The sequence below is a fragment of the Amphibalanus amphitrite genome, unplaced genomic scaffold (assembly GCF_019059575.1).
Source record: "Amphibalanus amphitrite isolate SeventyFive unplaced genomic scaffold, NRLGWU_Aamphi_draft 000291F_arrow, whole genome shotgun sequence".
In the NCBI taxonomy this organism is placed as follows: Eukaryota; Metazoa; Arthropoda; class Thecostraca; order Balanomorpha; family Balanidae; genus Amphibalanus; species Amphibalanus amphitrite.
In genome coordinates, this window is record NW_024881786.1 from 433,902 (window position 1) to 455,096 (window position 21,195).

Below are 21,195 nucleotides of genomic sequence, written 5' to 3' on the forward strand. Positions count from 1 at the left end.
GGCACTGTGCACGCGCTGCGACGCCGACGGCCCGTGATTGATGATGGCGTCTCCAGAAGACTGTCCGCTGCGCAGGTGGTCTGTCTCTCCCCACCCCAGCCCCTCGTCATCTGCTAGCGCCTCCAGGACTACTGGAGCTCGAAACTCATCGACGGTCTGTGCATACTGCATGGCTTTCGAACCTCGAAGCTCATGCTCTGTAGCGTATATTGTTAACCCGCGCCCCACTGGGGGGGGGGGCTATTCATAGCCCCCCTCCCGTTTTTCTGTAATAACTTCCAAACCACTCAACGTATCGACGCCAAACTTTCTGTACCTTCGGCTGCATAAATTTGACACCTTGTGTCAAAATTTGAACTTCGTAGCTACCATAGGTCGGCTGGAAATGACGTCAGAGTGACGTCATGTTCGGCCGATTTCGACGCAAAACATTGAACTACGGCAATCGCTCCCAAGAGCTCAATTTTTAACCCGCGCCCGGCTGGGGGTCCTGGATTTCCACGCCCTGCTGGGGGGGTGTTTGAACACCCCCCTTCTAACTCGGCTCCTGGGCCACGTAGCGATACGCGGAAGGCGGCGTTCGAAAGAGCGTCAAAAATAATGAGGAAATCACTTCGGTCAATTTTTTGGTCAGGTCAAAGGTCAGGTCACCAGAGGTCATTGAAGGCAAAATTTCGCCGATTTCCAGGTCGAATGTCAACAATTTCCAAGAAGCCAACGCATAACTCGGGAACCAATAGAGCTACAGCGCCGCGGAAAAGCGCATTCGATAGCCCTATTAACGCCCTTTCTGAGTAATTTTCTCAGATTTGACCTAACGTCAACGGTTTTGCCTGCAGGGGCAAAAACTGCAAAAATAGCCGATTTTTTTCGGAAACAGTTTTTCTGCAATAACTTTTGACCCAAGCCTTGTACGAGCTTACTTTTACCGGCATCGTGTTCTCTCGTCAAGACGCATCGAATGAACTATAACTTGACCTTGAAAGGTCAACTTGAAAATTTGACCTCAGGTCAAGGTCATGACCTGACCGGAAAGGGTCATGTTGCATATCAGTCGATCCGTATCGTCGAGCTGAACACATCTAAGGCGTTTTAATCGCTCTAGCATGCCTCTATCAAAAGTTATTTGCGAAAAAAAAACTGATAAATACCATTCGTGACCTAAGATGACCTCAGGGCATAAACAGGAGTCACGGACACCATTTTCATGTTCAGTGTGTCTAAACCACTTGTAATTCAGTGTTTGGGAGTGTTTATAATGTTTTTCGTCCAAAAGAGGCGCATTTCAATTTTCTCCCATTGACTTATAATGGGGAGGTCGCAAAATTGACCTGACCTTAGGTCATCGATATCAAAATTCTGAGATATACATTTTGTACATGCTATTGCTCTTAGCAATCGCTGAAAGTTTCAAAGCGATCGGTCACTCGGTGTAGCTATGACAGACATTGAAACTTTTTATGAGGTGAGGTCACTTCAAGTGACCTGGTGACCTGACCTTGAATGACCTTGGTCTGAAATTTTCACAACATGTGTAGAATCGATGTATGATAAGGTGTACCAAAAACGGCGGCGCTCCGCGCCGCCGTTTTTTAGATATTCGCGAAAAACCACAAGGGGGGTGTTCAAACACCCCCCCCCCAGCAGGGCGCGGGTTAAGCTAGATCCAATTTCTTTGCATGAAAGGACTCAGAATTGACTGCGCTATCAAACTGCTATCTCGGATTTTCAAAATTCTGAAAATTTCGAAAATTTTATTTAATAATATTCAAAACTTATATTTTTATATTTTTTCAAAAAGTTTTTGACTTTTCGAAAAAACCGGAATGTATGTTACAGAACGCATGCTTTTGACTAACTCTAGCAAGTTTTAGCTAAATATCTTCAAAAATGGCCAAGTTATACGCATCATTGCAAAAAAATTCACAGTTATTAATTTTTCAAATCAATTTTTCAGTTCGTATTTGACATCGTACACCAATATAAATAGCACCATCGTGTTTCTGAGCTCAAACTGCATCCAAGAGACACTTTTTTTTTGTTGAAAAAATTAACTCCAAGATTTGACCTTTTTTGACCTGAAAGTGACCTGACCTAAGCTAAATTCGACTCAAAATTACCTCGAGTGACACAGACGACATCAAATTCGAAATCTATGGCCTAAATGGACCACAAAACATGTGTCACGTGACCGATGCATGATATAATATTTCCGTGACCTGTGATGACCTGACCCTGACCTGAAAATCAAAGTACAAGTTTGGTACCCTCAAGGTATCTAGAGCATCTGTTCACGAGTGTGTAAACCAAAAATGAGCCTGATCTGACTTGTAAGACGGCGGCCAGAGCCCAAAATGTGAACAAGCCAAAACGCTAATAATTTTTACTTTGACCTGACCTGTGACGTCATCGGTGACCTCGAGGTCAATGAAATCAGGTTTCGCTCGACAGTTTTTTCCGGGGCTATCAGACGCCGTTTGAATTTTGACGATCGGCCCAGTAGTTTCGGAGTTAGGAGGGGGGCTATGGAGAGCCCCCCCCCCCCTAGTAGGGCGTGTTATACACTGACCCCAGTGGGGCGCGGGTTAACTACCCCCACACTGGCATTACCAGCGGTGTGCACCGCTGGCGGCCGGCTGGCTTAAATTGCCGAAATGGCGCCTGCCGCTGCCTCTGGCCAGTCGAGGCTGTGCTTAGTCGGGCGTCTCCATCAAGTTTCTGATCTTTTGTTCGATGCTGGTTCCCGGAGCGGTCTCCGTCTCTCCCGGAGCGGTCTCCGTCTCCCGCTCGGTTGGTGTTTTTCCGGAGTCGATTAGAGCAGAGTGTAGGCTGACTGTGGGTTGTCCGCGCTGCCCTGTTTCGTGCTGTGCCTAATCTTTTGGCTGTGTGCCGCCCTGCTCTGGCGGGCTGGACGGGGTGTCTGAGTAGTTCCGGGCTGGACGGGGTGTCTGAATAGTTCCGGGCTGGACGGGGTGTCTGAGTAGTTCCGGGCTGGACGGGGTGTCTGAGTAGTTCCGGGCTGGACGGGGTGTCTGAATAGTTCCGGGCTGGACGGGGTGTCTGTATAGTTCCGGGCTGGACGGGGTGTCTGAATAGTTCCGGGCTGGACGGAGTGTCTGAATAGTTCCGTGGCGAGCTAGACGGATGTCAGAATAGTTGCGGACCGCTCTCGGTCCTGTTTCTCGGTGTGAGGAATTGGATCGACTCGGACGGACGTCGGGCGGCTCTGCGGAGCCGACTTTGGACGGTCTGGTCGCCACCCTTCTCCGGTCCCTAGCTGACGTCCGTAGTGCAGCTGGGACGCTCTGGTCTGAACGCCCGCGCAAATGGCCAACATTCTGAGCGAATTCCACGGTGGGATGAGCTTTCCGATGGATGGATGCTGGGCTGTCGTAATGTATCATGCTAGCTGCTCGTTTCACTTCAGGTTCAGCGGGTTTGCGCAATGCACTAAAGCTATGGCGGATGGGCTTCGCCGGGGATATTTGGCCCCCGACTCGGGGTTGTTTTCGCTGGCGTGCCGCTCTGTTCTCGATCGTAAGTAGATTTCGCTCCGAGGCCGATTTCATTAGATCTGTGTACTGCCGGCCGATCGGTATAGCTCTAACTTCCCGTGCCGGAATATTCTCAGCCGATCGGTAGCTGTAAGTTTCCGCCCGCCATGTTCTCCGTCCAAGAGCGCGGAGTTTCCCCTTCTCTGTGTCTCGCTCAGTGCCTTCTCGTTCTCAGTTTTATCCTGGCTGCTGACCTACAGTAAGTACCACTGTCATAAATGAAGAACATAGCTACCATGGTGTCCTGCTCGCCAGTAGCCTACCATCGGTGTATGCCTGCCGGACCAACTGCTCGGATATGCCTCAGAGCTGTCCTCTCGTGCTGTGACCCGGTGCCGTCCTCCCCGGGCGGTGACCCGGTGCCGTGGTTCATTACTTTTCTCCCCGGGCGGTGACCCGGTGCCGTCCTCCCCGGGCGGTGACCCGGCGTCCCGCCGACCGCCGATGGCCGACCCATGTCCAGTGGAGCTGTGTGACGAGCGCCAGCCCACACGGATCAGCTCTGTTCACTGTCCACCGTCCCCGGAAGGGTCCTGCCAGGGCTGGCCGGCCACGGGGCCAGTATCGATCCGCGCACCCCACCCCGCCTGTCCAACGCGGCCGCAGGGCCGGCCCGTGAACTGCCAACTGTGCAGCAGCAGCAATACTGGACCCCAGCCGAGCAATACTGGACCCCAGCCGAGCAATCCTGGACCCCAGCAGCAGCAATACTGGACCCCAGCCGAGCAATACTGGACTCGAGCCGAGCAATACTGGACTCCCAGTCTGTCCACCAGTCGCGACCGACGGTGGTCAATCGCCGGCGCCACTCAGGCGCAAACACTCCTCTGCCGCCGTGATGTTTGCCCTCAGCTCCGCCGGCATTGGAACGCACTGTGGGACGCTGGCTGCTTTTTGAAAGCCATTTGACTGCGGTAGGAGTCCGGTGTATGTGGCTGCACCACGAGAGCAATCAGCCTCATTTGTCCGGAGACCACATGCTGCTGAGCTCTGAACATTTCGCTACCCACCGCTAGGCTCCTCCATCACTCCCTCTCCCATACTCCCCGGTCCTCAGCGCCCCAGCCCCCAGCTCGGCCTGAGCTCCTCGATCCATTCGTAGTCGAGCCGATCCGATTTGGCGGTGACTTACTGGCTTTTTATGGAGACGGTGGTCGGCTGAAAACGGCTTAGAACGGCTCTGAATGCCGCACTGTGGGGCGGCGGCGGCGGATACTCCCGCCCGGCTTCTCTCTGTCCGTCTTCGTCGACCCCACCCTTTCTCTCCGCCGCCTATTCCGCTCTCCGTCTGTCACTGTCTCCCGCCGGCGATTCCAGTGTCTCAGCCCAGGAAGTGCCAGGGGTGAGTATTTGACCCGTGTCTCTGCCCAGGAAGTGCCGGGGGTGGGCGTCGGCGGCCGCTCACCCCCCCTCAACTGCAGGGAGGGGAGGAACCGATGCTGACCGGCTGGTGGCCACGCCATGAGGAGGGGCTGGCGTTCGCTCGATCGAACTCTGTCGAAGAGCTGATGGGCGTGGCCCTGCCGTCCTGGAAATGGGCGTGGTCTGAGTCAATGCGTGTTCTTGGTGGGCGTGGTATGAGACATGAGTCCGTGCGTGTTGGCTGTGGGCGGGGCTCTAATCCGTCCGTGTGGTCACTGGGCGTGGTCTGAGTCTGAGTGTGTATTATAATCAGTGGGCGTGGCACAGCTTTGGCCGTGTGATCAGCGGGCTGGCCCGAGCTTGGCCTATCCGCGTGACGAGCCGGGTCGATTCCTGGCGCGTCGTAGGTGCGCTTGGTCCGACCGTGGGTGGTCGGTGGGCGTGGTCCGACTCACCAGCTGCGTCGACCGGTGGGCGTGGCCTGATTCCAGCTACACCGACCGGCGGGCGTGGTCTGATTCCAGCTATACCGACCGCTGGGCATTGTCCGGCACTGTAGGCGTGTTCAGGCCGTGGGAAGGTGGGCGGGGCCTCTCCACCCGCCGCGGTGAGTCACAGAAGTGGTGTCGTCGGTACCCTTACCCCTCCCCTAGGGCGATGGAGAGGTGGTGTCGTCGGTACCCTTACCCCACCCCTAGGGCGATGGGACAGAGGCCGGCGGGAGCGACCGGTCCGCTGGGTCATGACTGTTGGCTTGAATCCCACTCGGCTGCCGACAGCTTCCCGTCGGCGGCGGCCCTCCAGACGTCACTGCGCGGAACACCGAGCCGGCCTCCGCCCCTCTGCCCCCGACTGGCGCCGTCCCGGTACTCTCGGTGTGTCGTGTCGGTCCCGGCGTGCATCGTCCGCGCCTCCTCTCCTTCCCCTCCCCTCCCACACTCTCTAGCCGGCGCTGCTGCCCGCTGAACCGGGGCTGTGAATACCGGACTACCCCGCAGCGGACTACTGTCGGAGCTGTAAATGCCATCTGCTCCGCAGTGCGCCTCTCCCTGCTCGGCTGCCGCTGCCGCCGTTTGGATGGCACCCAATTGGATGCAGATTGGTCGCGAGTGCAGGCCATTGCTCGGTCGTGCCGCCGGGGTCTGGCGCGGCGCGGACGGCCGTACCGGGAGGGGCGGGGGCGGAGGGTGCTGCTGCCGGCCCCGGTGACGGTGAGGGGGCAGAACGGATGACGCCGCGATAATGGTCTCAGTAACACGCAGGAAAAGACAGCACCGGTACTCGGCTGATAGGCCGGGAGCTGGGGAATAGACGGGCGAGATACAGCCGGTGGGCCAGTGACGGGCGCACGCCGCCACCGCAGTGGGCGCAGTCAGTCTGTCTGCCTCCCCGGGACTCCGGTCCCTCGCACCGTCACTGAGTCTCAGCCTCAGTCACACACTCCCGCCTGGGACCGGGGCCCGGCCTCGAGCTCTGTGATCAGATCACTGCGCTCCGGGTCAGCTCCGAGATCGATCGAGCGCGCCGGCCTACATCGAACCGGATAAGTTTTCAGTCCCATTTGTCTGATGCATTTGTTGAGCGGGGCGGAGCGGGGGACGGGGACGCGGGGTACTCCACATAATGTGTGCAGGCGAGGGGAAGTGTTCGCAGCGGGCACTATACAAGTGTACAGAGCACTCGAGGAAATGGCATGGTACTGAGAGTCTTTTCAGCATTTAAAAGGCCGGTGCTGGAAGCATTGAGCGTAATGCTGTAAACGCTTAGACATCCTTGGTCGTATTATCTGATATTGAAATTTTAGTCCCTAGTTTTTATCTGCATTACCTAGCTAAGCTTACAACGCGTTTGTCTGACCGTTATCTTTATTGTCATTGTCATTGTTGTTGTGTCCCTACACACTGGCCTCTGTGCCCCCCGCCAGTATACTGACGTGTTCCCCGGCTGTGACTGACCTCTGGGCTCTGTGTATGTTGTCCTCTGTCTTCCCCGGCTATTTACTGACCTCTGTCTCTTCCCCTCTTCCGACAGTGACCGGCCTGTGTCCCTGCTGTGACTGACCTCTGTGTCCCTGCTGTGACTGACCTCTGTGTCCCCTGCTGTGACTGACCTCTGTGTCCCTGCTGTGACTGACCTCTGTGTCCCCGCTGTGTCCGCAGAGCGGGCTGTGCCTCTCCTCGGACATGGAGACGTCCCGCGGCAGTATCCGCATCCAGCACCTGACAGGCACGCGGCCGCCGGTCGGCGAGCCGCGCTTCCCCAAGCTGGAGGAGTGCGCCCACTTCCATTACGAGGTGGTCGAGCTCGGCCCGCTGCTGGTGAGTGAACTGACAGACCCACCCGCCGACCCGCCGCGGAGAGCGAGGGCAATTGACTTCTTGTCGCTGTACCGGCTAACTGCAGCGTCCTGCAGGTTATGGTTAGAAGCGCTGTCTTTGGCACTGATTCCTGGCGTTCTTATGTGTTTACCGCCATCAAATCATGTTAAGCTGTGTCATTGTCGCCACATTCAGGACGCTGAATATTTTCAGTGCACAATGCACATGTGTCGGATCTCAGCTCCGTTGTCAATTTCATCTTGCCTCCTTCCGCCCTTGAATCATGTGTTGTATAGGTGTTCCCCGGCTGTTATCCTTAGTCCACTGTCACCTATTCGCCGCTACTCCCTCACGTGCCTCCCTCCGTGCCGAGCCGCCCGCCCTCTCACCTGTCCTGATGGGTCTGCTACGGGAGCAATCACGGCCCGCCGAGCCGATCGGGAGCAGGCCCTCCCTCCTCCAACAGCGCGGTAATGGTGTAATGGGATGTGGGCATTGATTACCGGTGTGTATCAGAGGAGGCGCGCGTGTCTCGGGTGGCCCGCCCCGCCACCTGGGTGCGTGTGGGACGCGGGATGGCGTGGGCCCGGCGTATTAGCGGGCGGGGGCGGGCTGGGGGGCTCCCAGCGGAGTGACCAGCGCAGTGTGAGGGGATGTGACGGCTGATGTCGTTGGCGAACCGCGGAACCGCCTACCTACCTCATATTGTGGTCGCTGATTGGAATTCAATAGAGGCCAGCTTACGGAGGCCGCAAGCTGGTGTTGTCATTAATTCTGAGGACCAATATGGGGCATATTTGGTCGTAAGTTGAACCTAATTAGCATGTTATATTGACATTGTTTCCTGTCTTCGTTGCTTTATGGTTTGTTGCCACTGGCGCATTATGTTCACATCGGGGTAACATCACGTTTGACACGATGCATGTTTGATATTAACTTTGCTGCTGTTATATTGATAGTTATGGCCGTCGGCCGTTAGTCGGTCCGCTGTGGACTGTTGCCCGCTGCTCCGGTCCGCTGTGGACTGTGGCCCGCTGCTCCGGTCCGCTGTGGACTGTGGCCCGCTGCTCTGGTCCGCGATGGTCGGGTGCTGTTCTGGTCCGCTGTGGACTGTGGTCCGCTGCTCTGGTCGGCTGTGGACTGTGGTCCGCTGCGCTGGTCCGGTCCGCTGTGGACTGTGGCCCGCTGCTCCGGTCCGCTGTGGACTGTGACCCGCTGCTCCGGTCCGCTGTAGACTGTGGCCCGCTTCTCCGGTCCGCTGTGGACTTTGGCCCGCTGCTCCGGTCCGCTGTGGACTGTGGCCCGCTGCTCCGGTCCGCTGTGGGCTGTGGCCCGCTGATCTGGTCCGGTCCGCTGTGGACTGTGGGCTGGTCCGCTGTGACCCGCTGCTCTGGTCCGCTGTGGCCCACTGATCTGGTCCGCTGTGGACCGTCGCTCTGGTCCGCTGTGGTCCGCTGCTCCGGTCCGCTGTGGTCCGCTGCTCTGGTCCGCTGTGGACTGTGCGGCCGTCAGCCGTCGGTCCGGTCCGTTTGACTCACCGTTCCGCGTGGACAATGCTGGATCGATTGGGTGGTCTCTGGCCTACGTGTCGTTATCGAGGTGCCAGTGGCTGGCGGTGGATGTCATTTTGCAGGCTCTGACCGTTACGGAACGATGACTGCCGCCCGACGGCCCTTTCTGTTTTCACTGACTTACAGTGGACTAGACTCGGGGACCCGTCGAACGCCGTTCCCCGCTAACTACCCTGAATTCCCGGGTGCACGTGTCTGCCGGCGGGCGTGCCGCAGAGGCCGTGTATACAGCGCGGGCGTTATGTCACAGCGGCGCTGCTGTTTATTTGAACTCGCGTCTCACAGCGCCGGGACATTGAGGCAGCCGTCTGGGACACACGTCTGGTGCAGCTCACACTCCGGGCTCATGTTTCAGAGTGACAGCGTGCAGACGGTTCCTGGGAATCCGGGCCGACTTCCCCGGACGGACCCCGGCGCGGTTTACATGTTTGGGATGCTTCAGCCGTGTTGTTGATGCATAAACCATGTTTGTCGTGACTAAAAGGTCAGATTAGCTCCAGTCTTACTTGAGCTAAATATACAGTCGTGCTCTCCCAAAGATCTAGTTTCCAAACGAAGTCATTGTCGGGACCTCCGTCGCCTGGATGCGGCTAATGTATGCCCCTACTGCAGGCTATGGGTGTACAGTGTACACTGTACAGTTCATCTGCCGCCGACTCTCCCTTGTGCTCGGCTAACACCAACTGCTCTGCCGAACTATCCTGGGCCGGCGCTCTTCCCACCCCTTACCGCTGCCCGCTCTGACCCGCTCTGCCTCCCTCTGACCCGCTCTGCCTCCCTCTGCCTCCCTCTGCCCGCACTGACCGCCTACCTCTGACCCGCTCTGACCGCCTCCCTCTGCCTCCCTCTGCCTCCCTCTGCCTCCCTCTGACCCGCTCTGACCGCCCCGCTCTGACCGTCTCCCTCTGACCCGCTCTGCCTCCCTCTGCTCGCTCTGACCGTCTCTCTCTCTGCCCGCTCTGACTGTCTCCCTGCCTGCCGTGTGCAGGTGCAGCTGTACGACGAGGAGCTCAAGTGGTCGTCGCACGCGCCGGACGAGGAGGCCGCCAGCTACCTGTCACTGCAGGTGACCTCGTTCGGCCGCTCCTGGGTGCTCCGACGCACCTACGACAACCTGCGGCTGCTCGACACGCAGCTGCACCAGTGCGTCTACGACAGAAAGTACTCGTGTCTGCCCGAGCTGCCGCTCGAGGAGAACCTGGCGCCCATCGGCGACAGCCTACAGGTGGGTCGGGTCGCCCCTCACTGGCGGACAGCGGAGGGGAACCTAGGGGGGAGGGGGGTAGGGAATGTGATGGGTGAGGTTTTGGTCTCATTTCAGCCGAACAATGTGCTTTTTCAGCGTTTTTTTCACACATAAGATGTAAGGTGAACGAGCGCCGTTCAATTTGGCCGATGCGGATTGATGCAGTCCACGCGTGGCCATGCACAAGGCCCTAAATACGCCATGCAGATGTACGGCGCCGCCATCTAGTGGCTGTTTTTGTTACTACTAGTACATACTGCTGCCGCGAGGTGTCGCGCAGACACGGCTGTCGCCCAGTGACCGGTACCTGTTTAGTATGCGGGCCGGCGCTGCGGCGGCTCCGGCCGGCAGCGATAGCTCGTCATCGGCTGGCCGGCGCCGCGCCATCCACGGGGCTTTGTCCAGCCATGAACCGGGCCCTGGAGAGATGCTCAGGGAGGGGGGGGGGGCTGGACGGAGGAGACCGGGGCGATTCGGAGTGGTGATGACAGATGAGGAGCAATATACGTCGGTGAGGGACACAATTATCACTAGATCGAAATAGATAGCCGGTGGTCTGATAGCTTCATGCTCTGAACCGTCTTACAAACGATACTTCTTGCAACCAGGCCCAAGTTCATCGCCTATGTCCGTCTTTGACTCGTCCCAGCGAAAATAGTCATCTCACCGACTGGCCGAGTCCCGCCCGCTGCTGGGCAGGGGATAGTGTAGGTCACGCGTATCTCATCACTCCACCCAGGACGGGGGGCTGCTCTCACGCTCACTGAGCAGTGACGGGGTGGAGGGACGGTCGGATGAAGACCGTGTCCGGTCGGCCGGCGCCCGCCGCTCGTCGGGTATCCATTGTCGGCAGAAGATGGAGCGGCCGGCAGTTCTGAGTGAGCTGCGAGGGGCCGCTGTGGTGCGGCGCGTGTTGGCCGGCGTACTGTGCTGTACGGGGGAGGACAGCAGAGCCGCGCCGGGTGTGACGCCACGGGCTGAGGGCGGACCAGGGCGCTCCCGTCCCATGCATATCGATACCGCTCTCCGGCGCCGCTCCCCCAGGGGGCGAACGTGACGTAATCGCCGCGGTATCACACTGCTGAGGCGGGCACGCCCCTGCGAGTCTCCGCCGCTCTGTCGGCCGCTCCGGCCCTCTACCTTTCTGTGTGTTTTTGCCGGTCTCTGCTCGTTGGTTTCTCCGCTGCTCTGCCGGCGTCTATCAGTCCCCACTCTGTCTCCGGGGACGTTTGACCGACGGCTGACGGCGACTCGGCTCCGGCCGACTGCCGCAGCAGCTCACACCCGGCCCTAAAAGCCGCCGTCCGTGACCAGAGCAGTTCGCCCGCCGGCAGACCGTTCAATCAAATCAGCGGCAGGGGTTTCCCGTGCTGCCCCTCGGCCACTCCCGAGTTTACCCGTGCTGCCTCTCGGATACTCCCGAGTTTACCCGGGCGGCCCCTCGGCCACACCCGAGTTTGCCCGGGCGCGGCCAGCTGACCGGTCCTAGAGACGGACGGCCGCGGAGTCGGAGGGACTCGGGGACTCGGGGGGGGGGGGGGGGGGGAGCAGCTTCGTCTAAGCTACGGAAAATGCATTGAGGGCTTCGGCGTGGCAACCCAAAGGTCGTCGGTTCGCGTCCAGCCGCGGGCGGCGCCTTTTGTCGTAATAGCGACGTGCTGTGCATGCTGAATTACCCCGTGGCGCCTGCATTGGCGCCGCCGAGACTGGCCAACGCCCTGGGGCGGGCCGGGTATGGCCTTTGTACGTGCTACTCGGCACCGCGGGCACGCCGGGCACGCCCGACAGCTCAGCAGAGAGCCGCGGCAGCTCCGGTCCCAGACCGACGTTAGGGGACGGAGAGCCGCGGCAGACCGGCGGCGGGGAGGTGATGTGTGGCTCATGCTGAGTCTGGTCTGTACGCTGATGATATTTACTGGTGTCGGGTGGATCCTCGAAGGTAGAGGTGTCGGCACGGTGGAGGTGTCGGCAGTCCAGTGTCTCCCAGCAGCGCCCACCGGCCACCAGTCCCCGCTGAGGGCCGGTGAACGGTCAGTGCCCCTTCGCCGCCCAGCCCACAGCCCTCGTGCAGCGTGCACCCACCGCTGACCCTGAGACGGCAGCCCGCCCCCGCTCTGCCGGGCTGCAGCCGCCGACAGCTGCGTCACGGCTCCATTAGGCCGCCATGATGACGGTGTGATGACGGCCGCTGCTGGATGTATGACGGGTGATGAGGCCGGCGGTCCCTGGTGACTGGCTGCAGGCCGCCGCGGCTCCGGCGGCTCCCCTCTCCCTCCCCTCCCCGCGTCCCGCTGTGCCTGAGGTGCCGGCCGGCCGGGAGGGCCCGTGTCGGACGCCGGCTCCCGGCGCTCCCCGTCTTCTCCGGCAGTTTTTGTGGCCCAGTCCGCCTCGGATCTGGCGATGCGGTGCTGTGTCGGCTGATGTGATGGGGCCGCACTAAAGAAATTAGGTACCTAGTGAAGAAGACTGCACCTGCCGGGACACAATGCCCTTAGACAGTGTCTCTCCGGACCGCTGCTTGGCGGATTTAAAACCCCTCGGCCAGGCTGCCGGCTTTCCGTCCAGCTCTGCCGTCTCCGCCAAATCGATGGAACGTCCTGTGGATGGCAGCTGTGCCCAGCCGAGTGGCACAGTTCGGCCCGCTCCGGCCCGCCCGCCGGCTCCCGGCTGGTTCCAGAGGAGGCCCTTTGTCGTTGGTCTGGTTTTTGGGACGCCGGACGTTTGTCTCAGTGAGAGCGGGACATCCGGAGGTGCTCTACCCTTCTACCGGCACCCGGCCGCGCCACTCTGTTTTCCCGAGGGTGTTTAAAATGTATCAGCTGCTGGCTGATCAAGATGTATGGACTCGGCGAGTCTGAGACGCTTTGAGCCGGGTTATCTGGGCTGTGTTATCTGAGCCGGGATGAGTGGGATGGGCTCTGGTCTGAGAGGGGTGACGCGAGTCGAGGCCCCGGCTCGGCGTTAGCTGCAGAGGCGGCCGGAGCTGCCGTCCCTCCCCCCTCACGGTGATGTCATCCGCTCACCGCCTGTGACAGTGTCCTGGCCCGCCCCTCCGCGGTGAACCCTCTCCGCTGACACTGTGCAGACACCGTGTGAGGCCTGCCGCTCGCAGCGCCACCGCCTCCATGCAGATGACGCGCGCTAATCTACTTACACAGCCCTCCCGATGGTTACATGTGTAGTGTGTGGGTCTTCACTGTCGGGGCGGGAGGAAGCGGAGATGAGGAGGTGAACCTGGGAGTGTGGCGGAGGGATACTCCGCCGCAGCTGGCGCTGGAAATGTCCGCCTAGCTCCCGGGACCAGCACCGTAAACTGCCGAGGACCTGTCGCCCCCAGCCGTGCGGCGCGCCGGGGTATGTGTCCGCACTCCGCCGTGTGCGGCTGCGGTGGCGACGGAAGGTACGGCATTGACCAGTGAGCCACGGGGCTGAGCTGTGAGCGGCGCGGCGGGGTCCCCGGGCGGGGCTGGCCGACGGCGGGGTCCGCGGGGCTGACCTGGACGCTCGATATCGCCCCTCTGCCGGCGGCGCCCAGGTGACGCCGGTGCCGACACTCGGTCCGCCCGCCCGCCCGCTGACTCAGCGCCCTACCTGCCGCCGCCGCCGCCCCGCCGGAGCCCATTGATTGGGGGCGGCCGGCCGGCGCCTCAGCCGGCCATCAAGTGGCCTCGGCGCCGGCCGGGAAGCCCTGCGGCTGCAGTGACACGGCTCTGGGCGGCGACCAGTGTCGGAGGCGAGCGATACGACCGCGGCGAGTCGACCTACCAGCCCGACGGGCCGACACGGGCGTCCGACGGAGCTCTGTGGCGCCCCCCCCCCCCCCCCGCCGCGCGCTGATCCCGTCCCGTCACCGTCGCCGAAATACAGGCGCTATACTGTGATTCAGAAGCTGCGGGGCGGCTGGTTTGCGAGGCTGCAGTCACATTGGCTGCGTTTGATGGCGCCCCGGGGGATGGCTGCTGATCGGATATGCTTGCTCCGATGTTTGGCTGGCGGGGATCGAGGATGCTCCGACTCTATCCCAGCTGGAGCCCGGCTTACTGATACGGTGTGCTGCCCGGTCTTGTCAGCCAAACTGCGCCATATCCCGGACGGTGAGCCGGCCGGGGCGCTCAGTGTGTGTGTGTGCGTCTGACCCTGGCCCGGCGGCGGCCGGCGCCGTCTGACCGATCGGTCACGGTCGTTGCCGTCTGACCGATCGGTCACGGCCGCCAGTGCCGCCCATCGGTCACCGGTGACCGTCCGTCACGGCGCCGACTGCTATCCAGAGGTGTGCTGAATAATGCAGCCGGTCCGCCCGGCCGCCCGCTGCGGAGGGACGCAGTGTGCACACACACCGCACGGAGAGCCAGCCGCTCCTCTCCGACAGTCGGTGTTGGGACGGACGGAGTCGGCAGTTCCGCGGTCTTAGGATGGCAGATCCGCGGTCTCAGGACGGAGCCGGCAGATCCGCGACGGTCTCAGGACGGAGCCGGCAGATCCGACGCGTTAGGATGGACGGAGCCGGTAGATCCGCGGTTTAGACGGCAGATCCGCGGTCTCAGGACGGAGCCGGCAGATGCGCGGCGTCTGGAGCATCACCGGCAGTGGCCGGCCGGGCCGGGAGTTTGACCGTGACCGGGCGGGGGCGGAGTGGGGCGGCCGGCGCCGACCGGTCCCCGCCGCCGGATGACGTCACGATGACGTCACTGGTTCACTGGCCCGCCAGTCGGAGCGGACAGCAGGCACAACTGCGGAGAACGTAATCTGCTGTATTGGTTATCTTTTTATGACAATCGTGTTTGTTCTAGAGTTCATCCGGTTTGAAGGCATTCCAGATGTTACCACTTGCCTTATGATGCCGAGACTGCCGATGTTGTATTGATGCGGGATGCTTTTATGATTTGTTACTTTAAAGGGCCGTTTTTCTGCGGCTTTTCTGATAAATGACACCTTACTGTGCGTCACCACCCACCAACTCCAAGAGCCACACAGTGCAGGTGGGTGTGGCCAGAGGTGCAGGGACAGGGTCGGTCGTGACACTCTAGCTACGGCTGGAGTCGGTGGCGGCTGCGCCCGGTTCTATCCAGCAGTGGGAGCTCTGCTGAGGTACCGCTGAGGTATCCACTACCTGTCCAGCAGTGTGGGGGGGGGGGGGGGGCGGTACAGCGGCGCCGCCCTGTCGGACGGCAAAGGGCACCTCTGCACTGGTCCGGCCAGCGGCCTCTGACCGGACACCGGCACGGGGTGTGGGTGTGGGGTGCAGCGGTGCCTCGCTGCTGACGGGACACCGTGTCCCGCTGCTGTTGGGGGGGGGGGGGTCAGGTGGGACACTGTGTCCCGCTGCTGTTTGGGGGGGGGGGGGGGCACTATGTCCCGCTGCTGTCGGAACACCGTGTCCCGTTGCTGATGGGACGCCGTGCACCGCTGCTGATATGGCACAGTGTCCCCGCTGCTGATGGGACACCGGCGCGGGTGTGAGTGTGGGTGGGTTGTCGCCTCTGCAGAGTGCAGGGGACGGCAGTGGGATGACGTTCGTATCGACCACTGCAGCGGGTCACGGGGACAACTCACCCAGGCCCAGCAGTTGGCATCGTCTCCCATTCGTCCGTGACCGGGTCAGACCGTGGCGTCCCGGTCTGTGTCCCGATGGGTTTCAGGGACGTCCATCGATCTAACTACACACAGCTGGTTGTGCCTCGTCGGGCAGTCGGTCGCAGAAGGCCAGTTGGCGCCGCCCGCTGGGGAATTCGGCTGAGACGCAGTATCCCGAGGCACAGACGGCAGTGTCTATCAGTCAGTCTGACTGGTGCTGCTTCCTCACCATGTACAATGCACAGGCGGCAAGTGGCGGGTCGTCCTACGCGCCGGAGTGTCGCCTCCCACACCGGGGTTGTGTCGGCCGCCCGGGGTCTGCCCGGCGCACGGGTCGGAGTCGGCCACTTAGACTCTGCCCGGTGCGCGGGTCGGGAGTCGGCCGTGACCCAGTGCGTGCTGGCGGTGCCCCCGGGGAAATCGGCGGAGCGTACAGCGGCCCGGGTCACCCCCCCCCCCCCCCCCGGCGTCCAATATACGGAGAGTGGCTGGTGGCGGGCTGGCGCAGCGCCAGGACCGCCGCCGTCCGGACTCGGCGCGGCCCGGCCGGCCGCCGGAGGCTGAGCGGTCCATAGACCACACGGGCATGACGGGAACGGCGCGGCGGACGGGGACCAAAGTCCGCCTCGGTGATCGGTTTTGGGCGACCCGCCGGCAGGCCGACCACTGAATTTAGTGGCATTAACATTCTCGTGGCTCACTAAGTACGTGCCACTGTCATTTTTGGTAAATGGCAGCCGAAATTTCCACGCGGTGTTGCAAGACATGCGGCACGTGAGGCTTGTTAGAGCGCTCAGCCGACACAGCACGACAACACGGCGCTATTGTCTTCAATGCGGTGTGCCGTGTGTTTGCTCATTTAGCGATATCGCCAGCCAAAAGTCGCAGTGTATAGCTGACAGCTACAAGTTACACCCGCAGACGGGCTTTGGTGAGCGCCCGTGTCTGTTTCCCGGTCGTGACTGCCCGGCTGGTTTCCCGTCCCGCCGTCAGATGGCAGTGGCGGCGGCGCTCTGTCTCGGCCCCCTGTGACCGTTTCCGTGTTACCACCAGCGGCGGCTGGGTGTCACAGTCGTCAGCCATCCGGTCCCTCAGCGTAACTCCACAAACACTGGCCGGCGGTGAAAGTGACGCCGCTGCGCGCCACGCGCCGCCGTCCCGCGCTGCGCCGCGATTGGCGCCGCTGCTCGGTGGCGGCGAAAGTGACGCTTCGGGTCGTGGGTCGGGTCGGTGTGGGCTGCGACGGGTCGGGTCGGTGTGGACTGTAACGGATGACTGCTGGGGCGAGCGAGGAGTTTGGGAGACCCCTGTGACGCTGCCGTAGTTGGGATGGCGGCTATGACAGCTATAGGGGACCTCGTGTTATTGGATACGGCGCTGCTCTAAGCAGGTGACATCCAGCCATCCGATTCCGACTCGCTCCTCGGAGGCTAGATACGGCCATTTAAACACTGTCTGAACACTGCCAAAGGTATATCACAGACCGAGTGCACTTTGATTGGCTGCCGAAATCAGTGCCCACGGCCGCAGTGTGTGTGATCTGTGGTTGGCGATAGAGGTCTCCGGTCGATTTCCTGTGGTCTGCCCCGGTACTTCGGACCCAGCGGTCTGCAATCAGTGGCCTGTGGTCGGTCAGTATGTATGTACCTGTGATAGGTATCCTTTAACTGTGTTTTTGGGTCTCGCTTGGCTGAGCTGCGGCCGCTGCTGCCGGAGCTCGTCCAACCTTTCAGATATCTGTATTGAGTATGTGTACTTCCGCCTGCATTGTTCCTGTGGCGTTTCCTATGTTCTTTTTATTTTTGTCGCACGTCTGAAATCGAGCGCTGTCATTTTAGAGCTGAGCTCGTTCTGCAGAAACCGGTTACGGAGATGCCGACTCGAAATTAAAGTTGTGTGTAAGTGGGTATCTGCATCATTCTGGTTATACATATTTCGACGTGGCGTTTGTATGATGTTCTGTTGCGGCTAACATTTGAAATCTGGTTGGTGACAAATGTTGCTAATCCATTATAGCTTAACCTGTCTGATCGGACGGGGCCAATGTGGAGAGACGCAGGGGTCTCCATTCGCGCACGACGAATGAAAACTGGTATGGAAGCTGAAGTGTAGACCTCTGTGCTGGCTGAAGTGCCGGCTGTGGTAGGAAGGCCGCGGCACCGGTCACCGGCCCGCGCCGGGCTGACCGCGCGCCGTGGCTGCCGTCAGTGCAGTGGTTCACCAGGCAGGCTGCAGGCCGCTCCGTGACACTGGTCAGTGGTCACCGCTCCGCCGGGCTGACCGCTCGGGCCGTCCCGCTCCGGCCGCCGGAAGCCGGTGACCGCTGTGCACGCCGGCCGGCCGCCTCCTTCCGGCCGCACGGGAACGGTTCCCAGCGCGGCCGCCCACCAGCCGCCGGCCGCACCGTTTAATTGCGGTAATGATCTGCCCACACGCCACTGCCGCGGACCTATGGAAATGCGCTATTTCTGGTATTTCCGCGTGCGGTGCTGCAGTGGCTGGGCGCGACCATACATATATCAACCGGGGTAAGGTTTCATTAATTGTGTGTAAGGTGCGGCTGGGCTTATTGGAAGAATTTATTATACATCGTGATGCCCTTAAAGTTAATGATCAGTTTCGTTCCGTCCGGTTGATGTAAGTATCAAACGATAAACGCATATGGTTGCTTGAATGCAAATTTGTGAATTGTTTGACGCTCAGATGATTCAAACGATTGCATGGTTGTGGGTGGTGTTGTTAAGCTGGAGGATCCGCAATAACTACACTGGCATATGTTGGTGTTTTTCATGCCGAATCTCAGTCAATCTCAATTTCCAGTGTCAATTTCAAGTCTCTCTCAGTTGCCAATACAAGTTACCAATGGGGTTGACTGCTGAAGCCGGCGGATCTGTTATTCTTCGTCGCCTCGTATAATGTTTAGTTTGTATTGTGAGATAATGCAAAAATGATGGTCTGTTCTGTGCCTTAGACCAATCGGATTACATCATCCTGGCCATTCATTTGTCCTGGGGCGGATTTGCTTATCTCGCTAGAGCTTTGCATAACTTCAGCTAGTTTTCGTTAGAACGCCATGCAACAAAAACCGGTGTCGGTAATCTGTCTGTGCTGATGGCGGAGGGTCGGGCGGTCTGCGCGGAGGGCTCGGCGCCGGCGGCCGCCGCCCCCGCCGCCGCCGCGGTCCGGGAGGCCACCTGGGAGGACTGCGGCCCCGAGTCGGGCGTCGCCGTCCAGGCGCCGGAGCGGACGGCGCCGGCGCTGGTCGACGTGGACGGGCTGGGCGCGCTGCCGCGGCCGCGGCCGCCGCCGCTGCCGGCCGTGCTGCTCTGGAGACACCTGAGCTGCGCCGACGTGCGCTCCATCCGCGGCGCCAGCAGCCTGGCGCAGCTGCGGGACGTGGTCGGCCTGCGCTGCCCCGAGGTGCTGCACGCCTCGCCCGGCTCGCCGGCCGGCCTGCTGCTCGAGATGCTGCTCTACGTGCTGCAGTACGCCCGCGAGCGCGAGCTCAGCGAGCAGCAGACCTCGGTGGTGTTCAGCGTGGCCAAGGTGACGCACGAGTACGCCACCAGCACGTGCTTCGGCAACGTCACGGAGACGTTTGGCTACTTCCGCGACCTACTGGCGGCGCACTGCGTCAATCGGCCGCCCTGGAGCCTCGATCTGTTCGAGCCGGCCGTGGCCGAGCACTTTGCCCGCTTCTTCGCCGACATGTACTTCCGCCACTTCAGCCTGGTGAAGGCGGCGTTCACGCGCTACGTGACGCTGGACGTGGATATTTGGTACGAGCCGCGCGTGTGGCGCTCGCCGGAGGAGCTGGCCGCTGAGCGGGCGCTGCTGGAGCGCCAGCAGAAGGCGCAGCTGGAGGAGGCCAGGGACGCGGAGACGGAGAAGGCCGACCAGTGAGCGGGCGGACCTGCTGCAGGCGCCGGCGCCCTCTCGGTGGGCCGCGCCGACCCTAATTCAGAGTGACACGTACCGAGCTGTTTTTGCGCCGAGACCGTTTTTGTGAGCGGACAGAACCGATGTCGGAAGGCGGTCTCGGCCGGGGTCTGATGGCTGCTGGGGTGGCGATGTGGCTACACGCGGGTACCCGTGCTTGACGGGGGCGACCAGCTGATACCCATCGCTGTATGAAACTCTGGCGTAATGGAGTCCAAATACGGCGGGGGAGGTGTTGTGCTGGTGAGTACATACACGTCTGCCAGCTGACTGCTGAGACATCCGACTGCGTGAGGCACGGCGCTAATAGTATAATGCACCTGTGCACCTGTTTAATGCACCTGTACTATTACTTACTTCACTTTCTCATTAAACATATAAGGCCTGTACACATTCAGCTGTTGTGCTGTTGTCAGCCGAGAAACGTTCACCTTATTGGCTGAAAAATTAATAACGTCATGTTGCACTTGCAACATGACGTCATCTCTCTGCTGACGGCAGCATAGGCTGACGAGCTGTGCTGCCAGGAGAAAGCAAGTGCAGAGATGCCAAGCCGTCAGCAGAAGCCATAAATGACGCATTTAGACACTGGTAGTGGCGCATGTAAACAAATCACGTGCCACATTTTTACTAAGTACTGCAGATAAATGAAAATTCGACACTGTATAGACGCTTTTCACGTTATTTTATTTTCATAATTATTTATCAATGTAAGAAGACTAAATATTACCATTGCATATTATATGCAAATATTTTGATAATATACCTAACTATTAAAATATTGTATTAATAAAGGACATGAATATGAGACGATATATTTGTTTACAAAGCCACATTTGTAGACAGTCAGCCACTGCTGACATTTCTCATCAGCCGAATGTGTACAACTCCATCAGCCAGAAACGGTGGGTGGAGCCTATTTCGGCTGACAAAAGCACACCAGCTGAATGTGTACAGGCCTATAATCAATAAAAACAGCTTTATGTCGTGGAGATTATGAGAAATGATGAACATTTGACGTGTGGCCAGTTTGGCCATTGGGTTCTTTAACGCGGCACGGCACGACACTACGCCACTGGTCTTGCCCCCGGCTGATGGTTGCGTGTGCCCGCGGCTCCTGATCCATCTGAGGGCCCGGGTTAGCAGCGCTGAGATGCCGTGCGCTGCGATCCTGTTCTCTCTCAGTCCGGCCATCAGCCCAGCAGTGCTCTCGGGTCTCGCCGCCCACCGAGCGCCGCCACACTAAAGCCCGGTTCCCACTGGGCCCGTCACCCGTCGAAACGGGCCCGTCGCCGTTGACGGGCCCGTTTACGGCCCGTCCCTGACGGGCTCAGTGGGAACCGGGCGGCGACGCCTCATGACGGGGCGCAACAGCTGACTGCGACGGGCCCGTCGCCGTCGGAGCCCGTTTCGGAGACATGAAAATATTCATGTTTTGGTGCGGAACGGGCCCGTTTTTCGTGTCGGTGCTTCTGTGTTCCTTCCTATTTTACGTGTGAGTATGGTATGAACGAGGAACGAGATGACTGTAAAACATATAAAACTGATAATTTCAGTAAAATAGCGTAGAATGTCGTACATTTTGAAGAGAAATTGTCGTTAACTCCTCTGGTATTGCGCCGCTTTGGTAC

At 59.9% G+C, this 21,195-nt stretch overlaps 1 protein-coding gene across 1 annotated transcript in view; it reads left to right on the forward strand.

Annotated features, from left to right (window-relative positions):
• Window positions 1-21,195, forward strand: part of LOC122387601 (rho GTPase-activating protein 32-like) — a 133,677-nt gene that overhangs the window by 36,201 nt on the left and 76,281 nt on the right. The window contains exons 4-5 of the mRNA XM_043377941.1: window positions 7,076-7,234; window positions 9,794-10,030. Of these exons, the coding sequence (XP_043233876.1) occupies window positions 7,076-7,234; window positions 9,794-10,030 (396 nt within the window). The remainder of the gene's footprint in view (window positions 1-7,075; window positions 7,235-9,793; window positions 10,031-21,195) is intronic.